The following is a 23175-nucleotide window of genomic DNA, read 5'->3' as shown; positions in this document are numbered from 1 at the left end:
AAGGATACAAAACTAACCAATTCTCTGTTTTGGCAGCACAATCCAAATGATTGTTTACAGATGTTACGACTTCGTTTTCTGCTGCATCCAGGGCATCCCCAGGGTGATGTTTTAGGTCATCTAAACACGGTTTGCAACTTTTAAGAACAATAATTAAACATCGTGAGCCACTAATAACAAAAATCATTTGAAATTCATTAGATGTGCAACTTTCGGTTCAGGATCAACACACACCACTAGAAGACCAAACCTATAAACCCAGTACGTAATGAGTTGGTTTGTCATTGACCTTTCCCTTCCACTCATCTACCACTGGAGAAAAAATTATGGGCATGGTAAATAAAATTATTTCAGAATTCTGCGGCACTCGAATGCAGGAAGCTAATGCTTATTCAAGTTTACTACTATCAATATTTCAAGTTTCAACAAGAAAAACTTATTGTAATCTACAACTGTTGTTTCCTCTCTTTTCCCCTGACAAGCTAAGGGCATTGTCTTCTCTCCAAAACTTGAATAAAATCCCAAAATTTCATTATTTGATTCTTTCCAATAGCACTACCAGGTCTCAAGAATCTATATGTACCCTTCACTACTCTCTGGATAGAAAATCACTTTAGACATCCCAACACACATTAATTCATGCTCGTTACTCTTCCAACTATTTAGAGACTTAAGTTTACAGCCAACTGAAGCTCCAAAGAAGGGGGCCAAAGTACAAGGAGATTATAGTGATTGAACTTGTGTTACAAGATTGCTTATTTTTCTCTTTGTTTTTGTTTTATTTCTTTTAGTTCTTAGTTTAATTCATGCCTTGCTGGTGTGTATTAATAAGAACAAAATTTATGCATATTTTTAGTTTAGTTGCAGTTACTTTTCTTGAATTTTCTACATTGTCCTATCCTTTTACTTGGCCCATTTCATTTTCTTTCCTTTTACTTTAATTTCACAAGCTAAACTCAAAATAATTGCACTATGAAGTACCACGGATGATTTTTGGAGTTTTTTCTTCGATTGTTATCTGTTTTTTTTCCCCAATAGTTTGTTCTGTCAGTCCTCTCTCTCGCCCTATGCATCCATTCTGGTTATTTTGGCATTGGAATTCAACATAAAGATAAAATCTGTTATCCATCTTGTTGTTTAATTTAAGGCATGCATATTATTTGTTTTCTGCAATTGAGTTTTTCTTTGCATTGCAGAGAAGGAACTCAATTAATTCAATACCTGAGGTCAGATTCCCATAGCCTAGCTTTGCTACTTTTTTTTTTTTGGCTCTCCTGCAGTGTAGAGTTGTTTTTTGGGTTATTGTTGCTTCTTTTGCTACATTTTTGCATTATTTACTTTTTTCGTCATTTATTCTCCATATATATGGTGGATAAGAACATACCTGAGGTAGGATTATTTAGTTTCATTGTCTTTCCGTGCTTTATTAAGATGTTCATGAATCATTCTAAAATAGTCTAGCGCATTTTTCAATGCTTTTAGTTTAGTTGCACTTAAATGTGTTTAGGTTATTTTACATAGTATTCTCCCCTGATTCCAGTGACGATATCATGATGCACATTTGCTGGAATTTCATTGACTTTTTATGGGCTTTTGTCACTTCATGTGAAAGTCATGGTTCGGAAAAACCTACTGCCTTTAACCTTCCACTCATGTAACTTTGATTTTTGAATTCAACTTTTCATAAGATCAGTAATTAACTTTGGAGTTATTTTTTGAGCCTCTACCCTAATCTCAGTGGGACCTCAAATATGACTGAGTCCACTAAGAAACCTGTGGAATTTACACGTTCATCAACAGAGACAATGGTAAACTGGACAGGAGCAGCAGATTTGAGTTTTAAATTTATTTCTTTATGAAAGGAAATATGATCCTGGACAGTAACAAATTCCCAAATTTAATATAAATACAGCTCCCATCCAATCCATTTTCCAAGCATCCTTCCATTATTTTGACGCCCCAGTTTAACCACCAGTCATGATAGGAATGAGGTCTAGATTCAAGTGCTGAACCTCAGGCCTGAGAAACGACATTGTGTGGCAGAACCTTATAAGGGTTCAGTATTCCACTGGGGTCCAACAACTTCTTGATGGAAGCCATTAATTTCACCTGAACAAAACAGCTCAAATAAGGCAATCTGTATACATTAAAAAATAAATAAATAAATCATGAAATACATTCACTTGAAGGTCAACAGCTAAAATACTTAAACTGTGAGAATGTTTCTAGAGAACTTTTACGCATTGTGGTTGAAGTCAATGTGAGCAGTTTTGTAACAGAAATTAGGACACTATGTCTTGAAATTCTTCAAGAAACCAGAAGAAATAACAATAAAATTGCGGAGACCAGCATGGAAAACAGATAGGGCTATCATATATATTTGGCAGAAATCACTAATCATAGATTAAGTTCAAAAAGGGCCAGAGACATTATAACCTCCCATGAATGGTAATATACCAATTTCAATTAAATTATAATCAGCAACATTCAGGCAGAAGAGCTTAGCTTATACAAAACACTTACAGTTTCAGGTGGCTTGCTGTAGTGAATCGCATAAGCTTTCATTAGTCCAAGGCCATGCTCCGCACTAATACTTCCTCGGCACTTAGATGTCCATTCATAGACAAAAGGTTCAATTTGTGCAAAAACCTGTAGCATTTTAGCGAAGTTAAATACGGAACTAGTGGGGAAATTCATCAGAATAAATAGGGGGGCATTTTCTCATTTTAATGCAGAATGGGATCTTTCATAGAGTAGGAAAAGGAAACTACCGCATCATCATACTCAGGAACTGAGATATTCAGGTGCAAGTTACCATCTCCAAGGTGACCATATCCCAGTACTTTTGCTGATTGACCTGGAAATTATGTGTCAAAAGTGGGACTCAAATCAATATATTTGAACTCATTAATTCGTGATAATGTTGATGTCTCAAATTTGATTCTGGAACAAAGCTGTCCCACATGGATGGGTTTCTTCAATTAAAAACCTTAAGTAAGATCAGATTAATTGGTGGAACACAATAACATATGGACAATGTGATCAATTACCAAGTCGAAGTCGCATTTCCTCAACAAGACTGTACATGTCTTCAACAGGCAATGACAAATCATATTTATAGACAGCCCCTGCCCTTACCAGTGCTTCTGGTACACCCTACAGCAATATAGGAAATGTTCATTAAGGCCCACTAGTTTGCAAGGGCACAATAAAGAAATACCAACTCATTGTGTCCCCATGGTTTTCATACTTATCCTTGTTAACCATGTGATGGTTATCTTACAGCCTCCAAGCAGGGTTTGCTGCATTTTATGTATAAATAACAGCCGATAAATGGGATATTACAAATCATTATTTACATAGTATCAGCTGATTTTTCCATTATTTTGCCATCAATTAGCACTAATATAAAGTTTTTCTGTTATTTTTACCATCAATTAGCCTTTACTATTATTTAATAACAGGCAGTTATTGTTGTCAAATAACATCACTAAAGTAATAAGTTACAATAGTAATGTGAAAATTGACAATCACAAGAATGATCATTATAACCACTATACAAATTCATAGCAACAACCTAAGTGGTTGTTGCTTACCCAGTAAAACCCCCTACTAAGGGAAAAAATAAGAAAGAAACTCAACCGTTGGATTTAAATCTAATCCATTGGCTTTGAACACAAAACATAATTCACATGAGATCCCAAATTGCCTTGCAAAACCACACATGTACAATGTCAATACAATCGTTTTAAATATATTTCTTGACTACATAACACTCAAGAATCACCATTCCGATTCATCCAACCCACTTGAATTCATGGGAAACATCTTTGTCTACCTCTCCATCCTTATTGATGACTGACAAATGAAAATTGTAGCTCTATGTTATCTTTTTAGTCAATTATAACTTCTTTGTGTCTGCTCCTCTAGTTCCAAAAATTGCATTCCATATGTTTTTGTCTGGTTACTCTTAAAATTCTATGATTTTAAAGCATTCCGTTATAGTTCCAACTTGGCGTTTGACTCCTATTAGGCCCATCAATCAAAAACTATAACATCAGTGGCCTTTGGTTGGTGTGATGGTAAGAAACTGCCAGCTTGAAGAGATGGATTCTAGTGTTGAGAGTGGCCACTTTGGGCGAAATTCCAAAGGTTAAGACCATCACCAATCTATCCTGTTGAGACCCTGCAAAAGCAGTACTTGCACTAGGGTATGGCTCCATAGTCAAAACTATATCATCAAAAGTGAATAAGAGGAAAAGAAAGAAAGCAATTCCTGTAGTAGTGGCGAGAAAAATGGAAGCAACGACTCTTTAGTCAAAAGAACATCACCAATAGATAGCATACACTATCAGAATTAATCTAATTAATGTCTCACCGACTATCCACAACAAAGCAAAAAGATCATGCCAAATGCTGACCCTTGATCTAAATCTACTGTTATTAAAGACATAGTCATGTGTCCTCCAATTTCTCTTACACAAGTTACAGCTTCATCATATATTTAAGGGCAAGGGTTCTCTCTTCTCTGAGCCTACAGAGTAGTAGGCTAAGCCAAGACACAGTTCATTTTTTATTAATTTCAAGAAAAAAATAATAAAGTAATCATGTGTCTGGGTGTATAGTACGCTGTAGGCTCAGAGACAGTTCTCCCTATATTTAATCACACCAATATATCAACTTGAAACCCTCTCTGGAATGCATCATATGGTCATCATGGGCACAGCTCATTGCCTTTAATTCGATAAAGACCATGTGGATATCTTTCCTCACTCTGAATTTCTTTATCACTTAATTGAATAACTCCAGTCTTATTCTCTTCCCCAGAATATATCCAAATTGATTGTGATACTTCAGTTCCATAAATAAAATTCTCTCAATCAATACTTTAGTTCCATATATTAAATTTTCTCTCAATCACTTCCCTAAAGTTTTATAATATGTCAGATGAGTGATGAGCTTAATCCAACAATAGTTGGCGCAGTTCCAAGTTCCATCCGTTCATACAGCATATTCTTAGCTCTAGTAATCTTGTTGAATAACTTAGTTAATCACATCAATCCACCATCTTCCACGATTTCTAATTCTTAAGTAGTTTTCTCATGGTTCTAAATCTTATTGTATATCCACAATTGTCAAAGCCATTTTAGTGTCAGATAAAGTTAAGTACCTAATATGTGCAGTCTGTTAATTATAATTGATACCCTTAACTAGTTCTGTTTATGTTTTAATTTAACAATGATTAAACTAACTCTTACATCCCTCTAAATCTCCCAATCCATCACTCAATTTCTTTGATCCTCAATCTTAATACATCTAAAGTGATCCTGCTCTTTATGCAGTGTAAGGCAAGACTCAAGTACCTTGTGGGGTCCAGTTTGTATTCATGTACAGGTCCAGTCCATTGTTCAATGACAACAAATGCACAAAATTACATGGAACATTTGGTTAGGTATGATTATTTTTGTTTCGACTTTGTTTAATTCAAATTTCTCTTAAATTTTACTATCAAAGCCATCACTGTAATTTTTTCAATGTTCTAGGTCTGGTTCACAGTAAGGTTTTTTATTTTGTCCAATGTTCAGTTGGGTTCTATTATAAGTCAAGGGTCCATTTTGTCTAATATTTTAGGTGGTTTAATTTTCAGACAGCATTAGCACAGTTCTGATTAGGACATAGTGGGGAACAATTATACAAAATGGAGAAGCAACATAGCCCATTATTGGCCATTGGATGATTGAATGAAAGAAAAGGTGTTCTGATGCAAGGTTACCAGTCCCATGGAAATTTCCATGTTGCCTTGACAATCTTCAAGTTCCAGCACAACACCAGCATTATAACATATTCTACTTTTTTCCTTCCATCTCTTACTCTGGTTAATCTGATCTGTTCTTACAATTGCCCACTGTTCAAACTTCTCCAAATCTTCAAGCCTTCACATTGTGTTTTCTTCTTAGGATGTTAATATTATCCAGCCCAGTTAATTCTTGTCATTGTCTTATGTGTACTATCATTTGCTAAGTGCTCATCTAAAATGGTGAAAACTTTAGATAGAGCACTACTCTAAAATTATGATTGTCTGTCACACGACATATGAACAAATCAGCCTACACAACCAAGTGATTTTAAAAGAAAACTGACTGAGCCTACCTAACATACCGGGGTTACTTTCAAGCAAGGTAAAGCTGTACAAAACCATACACACCAATGACCAGGTAACATGGTCCTAATCTCTAATGCATCTACAGATATACAATAATCATTGTATAAGAAATTAAGAACCAAATCAAGTGGCTTTGAGCCTAAAGTGGGAGAATTTGGTCATTGGTTGTAAACTACGGAACTTCATTTCCAAATTTTGTCATGTCGACAAATTTTAGTGAGACTATAGTACAAAGATCAAACATCTATGATTTTCTTCACTTCTCTAGAATCTTGATTTCAGTCAGGCAGTTACCTGAAGGAAATAATTCCCTTTGATTCTTTGGCAAACCACCACCCCTAAATTTTTTAAGAACGACCAAATTAGGTACTCGGGCATTCATCTCCTTCAGTATTTTTCATATGATGCAGTGTATTTATTCTTTACTTCAATTAGAACATTCTCTTTCATGTGGACATCATGTATGAAGTCAAAATGTTCAAATACATCTTTCCCTCCAAACGCCACAAGAGAAATGTCTCCACTAAATTTTGAACTTTTCAGTAGAATTTGAGAAATTAATGGGCTAGGACCTCACGGATACGCCAGATTGAGGATGCTTGGTTTATATCTTGTGCTACAACGCCATCCGATATCAAACCACCTTCCATGGACCCTAGTAGGAATGCTTCAAGCTTCTCCCTGGAAAAAAAATAAAACATAAAAGTAAAAAAATCTTTAGGATCCGAGACATGATTTACTAATAAAAAATATGGCATACTGTAAAGTGATCAATTATAAATTTTACAGGAGGAATGTCATTTGGTATTAAAACCAGATATGTTATTGGCATCCATAAAAAAATGCTTGACCAGACGCCACATGATAAGGTACAAAATTATGCTGGACATAGAAAAACACAAACCTGAACCTATAACAGGAATGCTCATGAGGTCTGCTCTCTATAGAGATTTTAATGATAAATTGGAGAAATTAATAAGGTTCATGGTATCAAGGCCTCAGACTTAACATGGTCAGCTCTTTAGAATTTGAGAACCAGGCCGGATCAAGAGAGCCTAAAATGCACAAGCTTGTTTCCTGGAAATAAAAAGTCATAAATCTGCATTTGCATACTAGGAAGTGGTAACTGGTAAAAATAAGACGGGAAACATGGAATCAGGTGACTGATAAATGTGTAGGTCCTGGGATTAACTTAGAGTTGTAAACAATAATTTCCCCAACTTACAGAAGAATCCTACTCAGAATTCCAATGAATCTTACTAAAAAATGATTTAGCAGTTTCTAGTAGTGGCTCAATGTAGATAACCGGAAGAAAGCTTACTTATTGTATGATTCGTCACTGCCTGTTGTCTCAATAAGAACATAAAAATCATACATCGAAGAAGGTAATGGATTTCGAACACCTTCTAAGTGAGTCAAAGCCTGTTGCAGACAATGTAAAGAACATCGTTAAAAGAACTACATGACGCAAGGGCTAACTACAATTTTTTCTTGAAAATGGCCAGTGTTTATCTTCGAGAATTAGAATAGAAGGAAATAAAAATGCTTATTAGAGAATCACGATAAACACATTAAAATCTTGAATAGACAAAAATGATTTTGTAGGCTACCGTACAAGCCAGTGTTCTACGGACATGGCTATGGTAATCAGAATACAACATGCGTCAAGGAGACGCAGCAAGCTCTAAAAGAAAATGGATTTGAAATTCTCACAAGAAAATTAATTATTAAAAATTGAAATATCTTGTGAATTGATCATCTATTCATACAATATCAGAATCAATATGAAAAAAAGAGGGAGAGAGAGGAAGAATAATGGGAGGACAAATCAGGGATGGATATGAGCCACTACCCTACTGGACTTCTGATGCAGTAACACTTTCTTGGACCAGCACGAACCCATTTGGAAGCCCGGACCGAGATGAACTGGGTCCAAATCTGATTTCAGACCATAGGATATTTAGGCATTAATCTGGGCTTAATTATGTAATTTGAATTATTAAGGGGCGAGCCTGTGGCACAACTATCTAGTTGCACTATTGCAACATGTTGGTCACAAGTTCAAAACTTGGAAACAGCTTCTCTTGCAAAGCAAGGGGTAAGGCTGTGTACATTTGCCCCTCCCAGACCCTGTAGTAGCGGGAGCCTCGTGCACTGGATTGTTCTTTTTTTTTTTAAATGTAATTTGAATTATTTATAGATTTTAGATAACGAGAGTAGCCATACAAGGTTAGTAGTAGTAGGAGGTTGAGTTTAAGTTACTTTCAAATTCTGTTTTAGACTTTTAATTTTAGCATGCAATGAAAAAATAGTCTTTGAGTATGTAAGCTTACCCTTTCCCCATCGATTCAGGTTTAGAATGAAAGTTTATTCTGTTTAGCGGCTGTTGTCAATACTGGGTGAAGCTTGGAGGTTGCCCAACTGGTTCTCCCTTCTCCCCCTTGGCTGACTCTTTATCTGAGTAATTGTAAAAAAGTACTCTTGCAAAAGTGGGTTTGTAAAGACATCACCCAAATGAATAGAAGAATAAGCAAATGGAATAGATACAATCTTATGCATCACTACACCCTGAACAAGTCCCCATTATACGCTTAGTTCTCTCATGAAAAACCATTGCTATCAATATAGAATGCAGCCTGATTATCACAAAACATCTCCATTGGCTAATTAATAGGAAATCCCAGTTCTTGCTTTAGAGACTTCAACCACATCAACTTGCATGGAGTCTTAACGTTTACCTTTAGGAAAGAGCATAGCTAAGTGCCAAAAATTTCTTTCTTTTCCATCTAGAATTGTTCTATAGAGAAAAGATGGATTTATGCGGCTAGATGTATATTTATGGGAGAAAAGGAAATCCAGGATGCTCCCTCAAGGATTAATCGACTGTTAAGTGTTCAACTCCCCGTCCAACATGGACACTTTTATCCATTCATACATCCATTGAACACAATTCCTGATATGCTAAATAGGCAACAACATTTTGAAAAATGTCCACTAGCATAAACGAAAAACCTCGCCTCCTAGCTTTCTTTCTTCTCCAGTGAAATTGAAACCAGAAACCTTTAACCTAAACTCCATTAAGACCAAAACCATAAAAACCATCGAAACTGAACGGTAGGGGTGGCCATCACTGTGAAGTATGAACACCAGTGGTGGTTGCTGCTACCATGCATGACAGCAGGGTTTCTTGTCTGGAACCTCCTGGTTCTGTGAATGTCAGCTAATGGTGATTGGTTGAAGGAAAAAGATTTTACAGCAGTTAGTTTTGTTAAAAGGACATATGTCTTGATTCTTTGTCTGACACAGCAACTTTGCTACCAACCAACCTTGTACATGACAAGGCAGTGAATTATTTCCTACTCTAAATAAGTGACATGTGTATCACACAACTCACAACCAAACATATACTGAGAAAATTTGGACAGATGAAGAAAGCTATGGTTGATTAGATTGACCTGAGGAAGGAGTTCACTTTTTCTGTAACTTTTAAGTCAGCCATCTGGACAATCTTCGAAGTCCCAATCAATCTTATCATATGTAAAGAACATTCTCTCTGATAAGCCTCGCCAGTACGAGGTTGGGTCCAGGACTATGCTGGAACTGCACAAACATTTCTCTCTTTGATATTTAATCTGAAAAAGGGATTTATGCAAAGGGGACAAATAGCAAACCAAAAGGTACATTATTATGCAAAGGGGACAAATAGCAAACCAAAAGGTACAATGGTAGGTGAGAAAAGTTCTGTGCCGAAATTTACTATCCCAATTCCAACTGTTACAAGATGGAAACTGAGCTATTAGTACCACAATACCAAGTACCCAACCTTAGCAAAATATCCCAAATCCCATATTGCATTACATAGCAGATCTTCTGGTCTGGAAAACTTTGTCCATTCAAAAATTGGTTTGGAAATACATACACTAATTTAAAAAACTACACCACGAATTTCAAAAAGGAATTCTTCAAATGCAACTTAAAAATATGAGGTCGCAACATGGAGGAACCCAAAATGTCATCCAAAGCCACAAGATTATGTACATGGAATGAAAAATGAGGACATTCATTTAACTACAGAATGCAAGTGACTCATCTTATGAACATACCAGGTCCATAGACTGGTTATCTAAAAATTCAAATGCAGAAAGAACCTCCCCAAGCTTTCTCCTGGCTTCCACTAGTAATTTCTGGGAGCACGGAACAAAGCATTAGTTGAGAAAAAGACTGCTGCATCCATTTTTGGACATAAACTGAGATCTTAAACAACCAAATGAGATGACAGATATCCAATGAGTGACGTTTGTGTATGTAATCTAAATTCATGCATGTATATGATAATCAATGGATTACAATGAATGGATTTGAAAAATCTATGTGTTCAGGCAGTCATGGACTCCACAACCACAAAAGTATGCCAATTCCCTTCAATCACGTCAACCGCTCATTGCAGTGGCATCTGGAGTTAAATGGAGGAATCCAAAGATGGTAGCTTTGCTATTACGTTTGAGAAACATAGGATCAATAAATGTAAAAGAATTCCAACAAACAAAGGCACACCAAAGGGTGTAAAAAATAACTACCTAAATTTCAAAATAATTAGTGACATGGACTTGTGGAGTTTCTTTTTCACCATTAAAAAAAAAAGAAAAAACCCCTTTATGACTTCCAGGACTAAGGAAATCCTGTTCCCATACAACAAATTGCACTAAGACAAGGGTTCTAAAACCTTTCAAATAACTACCAGTATCTTATGATTAGAAAACATACTTCAAATTCAAGATTTATTTCCTGGATTGAGAAAGGACATGAAGGATTAAAATCTAATATAATTTGGCACCAGCTAAAGTGGAATAGTGGAAAGGATTTGATGTAACAAAACCATGTAGTTGTTACAGAACTTAACTGAGCTCATCAATGTTTGCACATTTGTTCTCTTGAAATTTCACAGATTTTATTGGACAAACTCGGATATAACATGTTGGGTTTTGTGATTTAACGATTACGGATGTATCAGTTCAGGATTCCAACATACAGGCCTAATTCCATGCTTAAGCATCCACGTAGTTAGGATTTAATTTAGTTTCACTTTCAATATCCCTTGTAAATTGATGGGTAGGATCAAATTTATCGACAGAAAACCTAGGTAGTCTATACATTGAATATGGATTTAAATACTTTCTTGACTTTACATGATGGAATTATAGGTCAGACTCGCTATTAGGTTGTGTACTCTTTTGTTTTTGTTGTTGTTGTATCAGTAGCTTGGATCGTTCTCTTTCTCTTTCGATCAAGGAAATTCTGTTCTGGTTTAATCATGCGGCTTCAGGTCCTGCACTCATTATAGCTTCAGTTTGATTTTTATGATTATTTTCATAATGTTAAGCCAATGAGTGAAAGTAAATATCACTGTCCAAGATCTGTGCCTAGCATCTTCTGGTTTTGTAACCTGATTTGCTCCTCTTTAGATTGAAGACTAGTTTTTTTAAGTAGGATCTAAATTATCTTTTATGGTGCGTAGATCTATTCTTGGTAGGAACCCAAAAAGCATTTCATGTAAATTTCATCACAAACCTATAATTTCCAAAGAGGTTCTTTAGGAAATTGATCCACTGCATTCAACACCTAGTTGTAGGTACAACATAGAAAAAAAGCCTACATTTTTTGGACTATGCACAAGTTGTTCATCATAGTTTCCCAATAGAAGTGGAGAGGAGATGCATCTACGCTGATCTACGTAAGATAAGGATCAGTTATCATGGATAATGTCAATTAGGATCCTTCAATCAGCCGACAGGGACCACACTCGTGGTAGTAACATAAACTCTTCAACAGAATCCTTTTTCTCCTCTTCTATTATTGCTTCTAGTCGAGCATCTAAATGCATTCGCACTTGTAACAAACTTGCAAGAATTTGCAAGAATTTTAGAAGTCAGCGTGATGCAACATGCAAGATTATTGTGTACAGAAAATGTAAGATTTTTAGCTTCCATGCCCCAAAACAATTTGCTTTATATCTTTTAAGAAACATTTTTCTTTATTTATTATTATTTTTTTTAATCTAAACCAAGAAAGTTGCATGAACTTTGTTTCTTTCCTCAGCTTGAGATCATTTTGACAGAATAATTGAGTAGAAAATTTTCTATAATCGACAAAAATAATCTTTACAAGCAAGAAAAGCTAGATTAACACCATGAAGCTGGAAAAATCAGACAAAAAATGTGTAAAAAAAATTAAGATTGAGAAAAGATCATACCTGACAGCTATAATAATCTTTACAAGCAAGAAAAGCCAGATTTACTGAAGACAGCTTGGGAGGGGTAAGAATCGAAACCTTAGTTACAATTCCCAAGGATCCTTCACTTCCTACACAATGAGGCGAGGTCACATGTACTTAATCTCCACTAAGATTACTGTTGTTGACACTGAAGTAGCAACTGATCATCTTTAGCATACCTATAAATAACTGTTTCAAATCATATCCTGTATTATCTTTTCGTAAAGTCCCAAGCATGTCAAGCACTGTACCATTTGCTAGGACAGCTTCAAGACCTGAAGCAGTATGAAAATGAGCATGATCGAAGTAGTCCATATAGTCGGGAAATTAAGCACTAGGAATAACAATTTGATTCATGGTTGTTTAGGCCTTCAAAATGCAAACTTCAAGAGCTTTTTCTGTTTCGATAAGGTATATAACATGCAGAGAACATCTAACACATAGCACAATGCATAAGACAAAAGGTAAAGAAATAAGAATGGCTTCTCGTTGGGCTATGTTCATGTCAAGTATTTAGGCTTGCCTTTGATTCCAGCTATGCTAACTCTGCCCACCATTGCACTCCAATGCTTGATCTCATCCGGAGAAGACTCCAACTTTGGAAAGGTAAGCTTCTCTCCTTCGCGGATCACTTGGTCCTCATCCGGTCAGTTCTTCAGTCGTCTTATATCTACTGGTCTGGTATTTTCAGTCTCCCTCCAGCAGTTATCAAAGTTTTGGAGAATCTTATGTCAGCCTTTCTCTGGGAAGGATCTGTGTTCACTAGATTTCTTCGCCCAATCAGTTGGGCTTCGGTTTGCCTTCCCTAGGATGAGGAAAGTCTTGGTTTGAGATGTATCAAAGATGTCAACTCAGAAGACATTGTCAAATTGATTTGGAAGATTGTAACCAAGAAGAAGAGTATTTGGGTGGATTGGATTTATTCTCGCTTTCTCCACTTTGACTCCATTTGGACAGCTCTTGCATCGTCTGATGTCTCCGGGGTTTGGTGCAAAATTCTGTTTCTCAAGCCCTTAGCTCTTGGCGCCATCCACTCTCATATTGATGACGGAGCCTTCACTTCCCTTTGGCTCGACAATTGGCACCATTTAGTAGTTCTCTTTCATTTGGTCAGTGCTAAATCTATTTACTATTCCGGTCCCCCTAAGGATTCGAAGGTGGTTGATATTCTCAAACTTGAAGACTGGGCCCCCTTGGCCCTCCCCCTTTTTTTGCTCACTAGTGTGTGGAATGCTTTGTCGTCTATTGTGACAAGTCACCTGGGAGGGGTGATAAAATTATTTGGTCTCCTGCTCCCTCTAGCTCCTTCAGCTCTAAGGCAGCTTGGGACTTCATTCGGACTCGTGCCCCCTGGTCCTTTGGCGTAAGCTTGTCTGGTTCAAGCTTCACATCACTAGGTACAACTTCATTGTTTGGAGAACTCTATCCAACTGCGTCGCAATGCAGTCTTTCCTCATCCACCGCCAGACATGTGTCCCCCTCATACAATCTTTGTTGGAACATTGTTGAAGATATTGATCATATCTTCATTGCTTGCCCCTCTCCTCCTCTATTAGGAAAGGGGTTCTTGTAAAATGTTGGCCAAGACACCTTAGCATCCTCCCTTTCCAAAGGTAATGGCTTTGGGTGGACATGTCCTTTGCTGGATCTTCTTTTTATGACAATGTGGGAAAGCTCGCCTTCAGTGCTGCTATCAACGTAATATTAGGAAATGTAGCTCCAACTCCAGGCCTGTTTGTCAGATTTGGGATTCTATCTCCTTTGAAACTTAAGCTAAGCTTGTGGTTGTTTCTTCTTCTTGTATTAACTACCCAAGGAACAAGCATACTATTGTAACCTAGACCTCCCTCTCTCGCTTCTTCGAGCCCCTCCTACCTGAGGGTTTGGGGATTTTTTCTTTATTTTCTTAGTTTCTAATCCCTTTTTTGGGGCTGTAGTTTTTCCTTTCTCTTTGGTAATGAATTCTTTATTCACCCCAAAAAAAAAAGCCTTAACATGATTGGCTCTTCTAGCATTTCAAGACACCCTGTAGGCAGGTTCAGCATAGGGTCTCAGAAGTCAGAAGTCCTCTTGTGTTCTCTCAACAACACCAGGTAATGTCTGTGAGGATAGAACTCTGAAACCAGCAACCTGTCATAGAAAGCCAGAAGATTTCCACCTTCTTAACAAGCCCATCACATCATATGGCTTAGATCAGCTATTGCCTTCACTATAAGATACTCGGGCCTTACTGCATATAAGGAAATTGGCCAATCCAGAAGTAAGCAGATAAATTATGCATACATTGGGAAGTCCATTCTACTGACAAGATGATCATAACTTTTACAACTAAATTTCATTTGCTAATGAATGTATCTTCCATGACTTAATTGTTGATTTAGACACTACAGCCATTCCAAAAATTTAAAACATCGAAAGTCATCGAGTTGTATGGTGTTGGATTCCCAACCAAGGACTATGTAGTGTATCTGTGATTAAACAGTAATAAAAAGAGACAATAAAGCATTATGCTGTCTACTTCGCAAGCAATAACAGATAAAGAGGTAACAGTCATTACCAAGGACATTTCCATGAAGTGATCCATAACGTACAAAGTGCAAACCACCAGCATTGGTAGAAACATTTCCCCCAATTTGACAACTTCCTTTTGCACCCAAGTCAAGTGGCATCAGAAACCTAAATAGAGAAACAGATGTTATTTTGACATAACTAGAATGAGGTCTCTTCTTCAAATTAGATGAAGTGCATTGGATGGAAATTTTCCTTCCCTCAAAGATGGAAAGAACAAAAGTCACACACCGGACAATGCTTTAAAATTAGACTACAAAAAGAAAAATTCACACAATACATGCATGCATATATATATATATATATATATGTGTGTGTGTGTGTGTGTGTGTGTGTACCATAATACATTAATGCAGGAGCTTAAAGAAATTATATTTACAGGCCCAAAAGAGGACACATAAAGTACCCAAGTCTCCAATCACTTGGGGACAAAAACTATGCTTCATGATTGAAAAAAACCAATTTGGGGTTAAAAGACAGACAGATTATATGGAAACTTAGCTGCAAAGTGATGGGGACATCAAGGTGTATAGTCGAAAGAAGAAGAAGACTCAACCAGATCCATCTTTGTGGTTGAAGGATTAAACAAGAAAGAAGAAGGAAAGAGAAGAAACAAGAAAGAAGAAGGAAAGAGAGGAGTCGAACCAGCCTTCCAACGTTGGGTTCGACCCCCCCTTGTCCTCCCATTCAGTAGATCTTGTGGACCCCACCAAATCTTATTTGATTATAGTACTTTGCTTTAAGTCTAGTGTTATTTGATTGTTTTACATAATTAGGAAACTAGGACTTCTTTCTATTGGTCTATTAGGTAGTTTTTTATTTCAAGCAATTGAGTTTCTAAATATCTTTTTTTTTATTTTTGGAAGTTTATTCTATTTAAGTGTAAGGCCATTGGCCATTGTTTACAACTAATGAATGTGAATTGAAAAACGGCCAAGGAGGAAAGCCCCCACCCCTCTCACGATTCTCTCTCTCCTTCAATCTCGTCTTTCTCACTTTCTCTCGCCTTTTTCCTCTTTATTCTCTTGGCTCTCTCTTCTCTCTTCTCTCTTGTCTCGCCTCCCTCTTTTTTTTTCATTCTTTTTTTTTTCTGTCACTGCTGCTGTTACACACTACTGCTAATACTCATTGTTGCTGCTACTAAGTGCTGTTGTTTACTCTCTGCTGCTGCTGATCTCCTTTCAATGAACAGATTACTGTTGGTTGTACCTGCTATCTGTGAGTTGCTGAGAGCCCCAACATCATTCACCAAGCTACATCGACAATACTGAGGATCTCTATACAACCGGCTGGACTTGTTTTTATCAACCAAAAGTGGACTGCATCTCTTTATTTTGGAGGACCTTGGTCTCTTCTTTTCTCCTCAGACCTGGACAGCAGCAAGGTAATTCATTAAACTAAACCCTCTCCACCTCCATTAATCCCTATTATATGTTGCAGCCCATTAACATTGAAACCAGCCTTAGCCCTTTGTTTATGCCTATTTTTACCCATTGTTTTAAGACGTTTCGTCACTGTTATGTCTCCAAAACCCTTGCTGATTTTCTATTTTAGTTGGTTGCTAGAGGACATTAATTGTTTGCATATCTAATTTGGGTGTCTAGATTGATTTGTGCTGAACCTAACATTCGTATGACATTTGTTCCCTTCCCCATGTCCCCACTTGAAGCTTAAGTAAGAGTTTATGTGTTTTTTCGTCTAGATTATTATTGCTTTTTGCTACTTTGTTTATTAGTCTCATTGTATTTTGCATGCTTAATCTTGTTTGCTGAGTTTCTTTTTGTCCAATCGACCTAAGTCCCTCGAGTTAACCCTACCTAGTTAGTTAATCTTATAAGAGACCTAGTCACCTAGGAACCCCCTACATCACAAAGTTAGCTAGGTTCCATTTACATTGGCAACATAACAGAAAACAAGATTGAAGAGCACGCCAAACAGCGTGTACACTTTTCTTCCTCAGCACCCGCAGACTTCTTGACCCACCCCCTTATCCTGGTGATCATATAAACTCAAAGATTTAAGATACATTGGAAAGCTCGGGAACCTTGGATGCCTCCTCATGCCTATACTAGTTGAGCTTCTCCATCTAATAGCTTAAGCTTTTGGGTTGGATACTTCAACATGGTATCACAGCCATCAACCCCACTACGTTGAAATACACCTGCGTACGGTCGCCCAAAAGAGAGGCCATACATTATGTGAAAGTTATGTTCTTTAGTTAATAGCGAAGGCATGGTTCTGTGCTTATTTTCCTTTTAGTTTTTAAGTTCTTTTATTATAAGTGGGGGTGTTAAATTAAGGGTAAAGTTGTAACTTTGCTGTATTTTAATTTATATATAATCTCCTTATGTTGCTGTCGATAGGCATATCAAAGGTGGTTGTATTAATTGTTTATGTTGATGATATCACTGTCTCTGGTAATCACTTGCCTGGTATTGACAAGGCCAAGTCTAACCTACATCAACTGGGGGTTCTCCGATATTTTCTTGGTATTGAAGTTTTTTGAAGTTAAAAGGGTGTTAGCTCGTCTCAGAGGAAATATGCTCTTGATCTTCTGTCTGAGATCGGTATGTTAGTTTGTAAACTAGTTTATGCTCCCATGGATCATAATGTGAAACTTAGAATGGATGATGACAATGAATTTTCTGATAAACATAAGTACAAGAGATTAGTTGGCAAACTTTTATATCTACTGTTACCAAGCCTGGTATCTATTTGTTGTTGGGGTTATTAGCCAATTCATGAAGAATCCAAAGCAGGTCCACTAGGAGGCGATGTGCCGTATTCTAAAGTATCTCGAAGGTGCCCAGGAAAGGACTTGTTCATTGCTGCCATGGTCATATAAGTGTTTATGGTTACTCTGATATTGACTGGGCTGGTGCCAATGGCGATCGTAGATCTGCCACTGGATATTGTATATTTGTTGGTGGCAACTTGGTTAATGGAGGAGCAAAAACCAAACTATTATGACTCGGTCTAGTGCTGAGGTGCAGTACCAGGCTCTAGTGCACACTACAACTGATATGATGTGACTGGAATCTCTTATTTAGAAGCTTGGTTTTCCTCTCAATAAACCGAAGAATATGTTATGCTATGTTATAATCAAGCTACTATATATATTCCTAGTATTCCATTTTTTTCATGAATGGACTAAATATATTGAGGATGATAATCATTGTGTGAGAGATGTTGTGATAAGGAAGTTGATCTCTACTCCTTTGTTCAATCTGGCAACCAACAGGATGATATCACAAAAGCTTTGTTTCGTCTTGCTTTTCTTAATGGTTGTTCCAAGCTGGGTATAGGGGGATATCTACCCTCCAACTTGAGGGGGAGTCTTAACGTTATGTTTTTTAGTTACTACCACAGGGATAGTATTGTCTTTATTTGCCTTTCAGTTTTTAATTATTCATTAGGAGTTAAGTGAAGGGTAAAGTTGCAACTTTGTTGTATTTTGATTCATGTACAATCTCCTGATGCTGCTATCGATAGACATATTCTTCAGCAATATCGGCAATCTCTTCTCTCGATTTCTCTTTTCCTCTCTTCTAGGTTCTTCTTCTTTCTCTTTAACCTTATTAGATGGTATTGATCTTATATTTCTGATATTGAGAAACACTCCGTTCCACATGTACTGCCACACAAAGAGGGGTTACATGTGAGAGGAAGTGTTGAGAATAGTCCCATATAGAAAAACTCTAGGACCTTGGATGCCTACATATACCAGTTGGGCCTCTCCACCTAACAGTTTAAGCTTTTGGGTTGGATACTTCAACAAATATGAAAGAAACTCTGTGATAAAAAGGAGAAAAAAGCATTTTGTACTACGTTTTTTTATTTAAGATTTTGAAAACCTTGAACGCCGGAGAGATTTATACGGATATACACATGTATAGGATTTTGTCAATGACAGTAAAGAGAGATATTGTGCTTCTAGAGTCTAGACGACCAACAAATTCCCTTAAATTATGCTTGACTAGTAGCAGACTTAGCACTTTTTGTCACACATATAACAGAAGTAACATAGAATTGGTTAACTTCTTCCCTCAATGAAAAAGGAAATGATAGAAAAACTCATATACTACCAAACTATAATATGATATATTCCATAAACAGTAAATCCTAAAAAAGAAATCAGTTTCTACACGTCCTCTCAGAGAACAAAAGAGATGGCATGGGAGACAGTTACCCCTGCTTCACCAGAAACGAATCCAGATTCTCCAATATGCATCCTGCTTCACACACCAGTATGCCGCTGACCTAAGAATAAATTGTAAGATAAGAAATTCATGATGTAAATATGGGAAAGTATCAACTTTTGGAACACTTTGTCAGTGAAATGAAAAAATAACCAAATAATAATATGTTCAAAAAGAACTGTCACAAAGAATCTAACGACTGGACTTCATCATAGCCTATAATGAATAAAGATATAGAAAATTGCCACTTTCTTTCCTCTATTTTTTAAATTCAAAGATGTAGAAAATGAATTATAGAGAAGGAACGAAAGCAGCGACTTTCTCTTCCACATATATAATAAATTCTACTATATGACTCATCTTGTATTAGACAGGGAAATGGTTCCCAAATGCCCACTATTCTTTGCCAACTGGATAGATGATGTGGCTACTTAGACTGTTCGATAGAGAGGTCATGGTCTAGATTAACCGCGTGCCAAGCTCTAATTCAATCATATACTCTCACATGTATAGGTATGCATTCCAATGTACGACAATGCATACCAACAATGCTCGGACAATCATTGTACATTCTCTCATAGCCCTAGATTTTCATAGTCTATCTACCATACATTGCATACCGACAACACTCAGACAATCATTGTGCATTCTCTCATAGCCCTAGATTTTCATAGCTCTATCTACCCATTCTAGATATGAATGGGTAGAATAATAAACATCGTGTGCTTGAATTTTATCTACCAGTTTCAACCAAGGGATATTCTAGGATGAAACTGCTTAGAATTTAACCAAAAGAAGCAGTGAGAGCAGAAATGATTTGCCGTCTATGCAAGGACAGTAAGATTAAAATTCATGATAACATGTTCTGAGAATATAAACTGTATACCTCATCAAAAGATATGATGTTATTCATGGAACCAACATTGACAATCACCTGCACAATTTGTTCGTCAACCGTGAATTTTTCAGACGTAAAAGACAGAATGAAAATTCATCAATATCTTCTAATCATTTCCATATGCATAAGCATATGTATTGCCGGATCAAAATCATGCTTGCATTAAGAAATTATTTGATTCACAGTCATAAAATTCCAAAACATTGCATTAAATTGTAATAAGACATAAATAAGTGAACAGTTTTTGGTTTCTGATCAACGGTTGTTGACATAAGTTACCAAGCAAATAGGGCTTAGATTATGGACTTCTTGATGACAAATTTTGGATGACAAATGCCATCAAGAGCATTCAGGACCAATCTTTAGTAATATAAAATATTATCATTGCCTAATCCTTACGTTTTTATCATACAATATCAAAACATGAGTCAGTTTTTCCGTAAATTGTTCTAGATAGGCTTCATTACTAAATGTGTTCTTGGGACCGAATTCATGCAGCTGACCCTGAGTAGGACTCCAAATAGTTGATATACAGCTTATGAGTTGTGTTTATCACATTCTTTTGAAACATGGAGACCAGATTTCTCCTAGATCATCCACTTTTTAACCAAAATCTTCAATTCCTCTAATGCAAGCTTTCATGCCCCCCCCCCATGCTCCAGGCAAGAAATATGTGTCAGTTTAGAATCTATCCTGAAAACTTGGATTAAATCCACTACATGAAACTGAATTAAAACTATGAAGCTTGTACTAGGGCGATCAAGAAGTGATGTTGCACTATCATCTGGTTACAATGAAACTCAGCAGGACTCAGCTAGAGCATCACTGACAAGTAATGCATTGAAAGAACCACAGTTATAGCAGAAAGTAAACTGCTAACCCAGGATTATATCAAATTAGAGCTTGCTAAACTTTTTCCTTATGACAGGTTATAATGAGTCGCTAAACCACAAGAAGGGAGTCAGGTAAGATAGATTCAGCATTAAAATATAATCTAGAGAGAGAGATTGATGGACATCAAGAGATAAAATGCAAGCTACTATTTACCTCATCAAAAACAGGCACACTTCCACCTACAAGACCAGTATTCCCACCCTGTGGGACAACAGCCAAGCATCTGGAATCACAATATTTAAGAATTTGGGACACCTGCGAAAACAAATAGACCACAACAAAGTCTTAGTTAACTTACTACATCAAAAAATTATTTTCTTTTTTCTCTTATTGATGACTATAGTAAATTTTCCTGCAAAGCAAAAACAAGTATATTCAACAACAATAATGGAAGTGAATGAATAAGTTGCATATCTGAGTTAGTCATGGTACAGATAAAAGAACCCCAATAAAATTGAAGTGGTAAATTAGTAAGCAAGAAGAAAGTTAATTAACATATAGGATATGATTCATCCTTATCGAGGACATGATTAGCCTACTTCTGAAAATCATATAAGACTCTTATGGAAAAAACCTATTAGTTCTCACAGCAAAACTTAAGCACACAAATTTAAAAAAAAATAAATAAATCACAGTAATTTTATAGCTGAAAAATAGAAAACAAATCCTAATCATATGTTTTCAGAAAAATATACTGGAGTGTAAGTTGTGAACCTCCTCAGTGTTCCTAGGCTGTAGCAAAAGCTTGCTCGAGCCCTTGTATTTCCGCTGCCAATCCTCATTTGCCGCCAACAGCCTATCTTCGTCCTGAATGACATTCTTCTCCCCCAATATCTCCTTAAAATAGGCAATGTCATCAGAATTTATTGTAGAAAATGAAGGATTCCTCTGAACTCTTGCAGCCACCGAAGCAAAGGAACGACAATGGATTCTGTGATCTTTGTACAAATTTCTTGACGGTAATTTTTTAAGGTTTCCAACCGAATCTCTTAAAGGATGAGACCATGTTTCAACGTTCTGCTTTTTATTTTCAAAATTTCTCTCTGCCCTTCCAATATTATCCTTGGAACCTGCAAGATCGCCTTCAATTAGCAGAAATCAAAAGACGACCTGATCCAAAAATTATCCAATTACGCAGAAACAATCCAAGAATTATCCAATTAACAAGAAAAAAATGTATCTGGAACGAAAATCATCTCGCGAGTTTAGACGGATTGGAATTGCAGTACATCGATCAAATAAACTCAACCTGAACGTTGGATTGATCCCTCGAAACCAGGAATTGGAGAAGTCCCAGGTATAATTCTCGGAGATTGCCAGAGGAGGCGACGCGAAATGATTCGCCATTTCTCCATTGCTGCAATGCGTAAGCAGCTTCGGACATTGTTGGAGTCCTTTTGACCTGTCCTTGAGGTGAGAAACTGGCCTTTTTTTGTTTCATTATCTTACCTCTTACGCTTGCAACGCCTTGTCATCACAGGAGAAGGTATAACGTTTGTTGGACAAAAAAAAGGTATAACGTTTGAGCTCTAGATTGGTTCCTTAGAGGTCCCCCTGGGCGAATATTTACCACATGGCAAATAAAATAAAATTAAAAAAAAAAGATTGCAATATCTTTTGGACATGTAAAAGGAAAAATTTACGTATATCTGGCCCTGAGGTTTGATTCAATTATATCCACTAGGGGTGTCAATCGATCGGGCGGGGCCGGTCTCGATTGGGCCTTACCGGTCTATGTCATCGATCATGACCTACCTATTTAAGGAATAAGTCGATCTCAGTGAGTGTCATGTCGGGCTCGATCAAGCTCCGAGCTTTAACCGAGGCTTCTCCAAATCAGGCTAATTGAGTTATAATCGGGCCTTAAACGAGGCAATGTACCAATAAAGTCTTAAACAACATTTATTTTTTCATAGATTTAAGATACTTTAATTTATTTTGTTAAATTGTCAACAGTTTTGAAAAGATATTACATTTAATTACAATCAATAATTGATAAAAATATCAATATATATCCTATTTTATCCCAAAAAATCAAAATACATATATAAACGATTAGACTAAACGTGTCGGTTAGAGTCGGGCTTGTAAACGGGCCAGGCCAGGCTGGTCGAGAGGCCCATCGAGCTTACCCTTTGTACCATGTACTACCAATTTATAAACGGGCCCGACAAGTTTATTA

At 36.7% G+C, this 23175-nt stretch overlaps 1 protein-coding gene across 1 annotated transcript; it reads right to left on the bottom strand.

The window, feature by feature from the left end:
* Positions 1–1831: 1831 nt before the first annotated feature.
* On the bottom strand, positions 1832–22430 carry LOC122073985 (D-2-hydroxyglutarate dehydrogenase, mitochondrial). The gene is made up of 15 exons (XM_042638742.1): positions 22243–22430; positions 21708–22063; positions 21147–21248; positions 20088–20135; positions 19192–19262; positions 14992–15110; positions 12614–12709; positions 12414–12523; positions 10267–10347; positions 7485–7585; positions 6736–6844; positions 3051–3156; positions 2772–2857; positions 2524–2649; positions 1832–2109 (listed from the first exon to the last, which is right to left on the bottom strand). The coding sequence occupies exons 1-15, from the start codon at positions 22346–22348 to the stop codon at positions 2014–2016; spliced, it is 1713 nt and encodes a 570-aa protein (XP_042494676.1). The 5' UTR covers positions 22349–22430; the 3' UTR covers positions 1832–2013.
* Between the last annotated feature and the right edge of the window lie 745 nt (positions 22431–23175).

Source organism: Macadamia integrifolia, chromosome 3, assembly GCF_013358625.1.
Source record: "Macadamia integrifolia cultivar HAES 741 chromosome 3, SCU_Mint_v3, whole genome shotgun sequence".
In the NCBI taxonomy this organism is placed as follows: Eukaryota; Viridiplantae; Streptophyta; class Magnoliopsida; order Proteales; family Proteaceae; genus Macadamia; species Macadamia integrifolia.
This window is presented reverse-complemented; position numbering and strand designations above follow the sequence as displayed.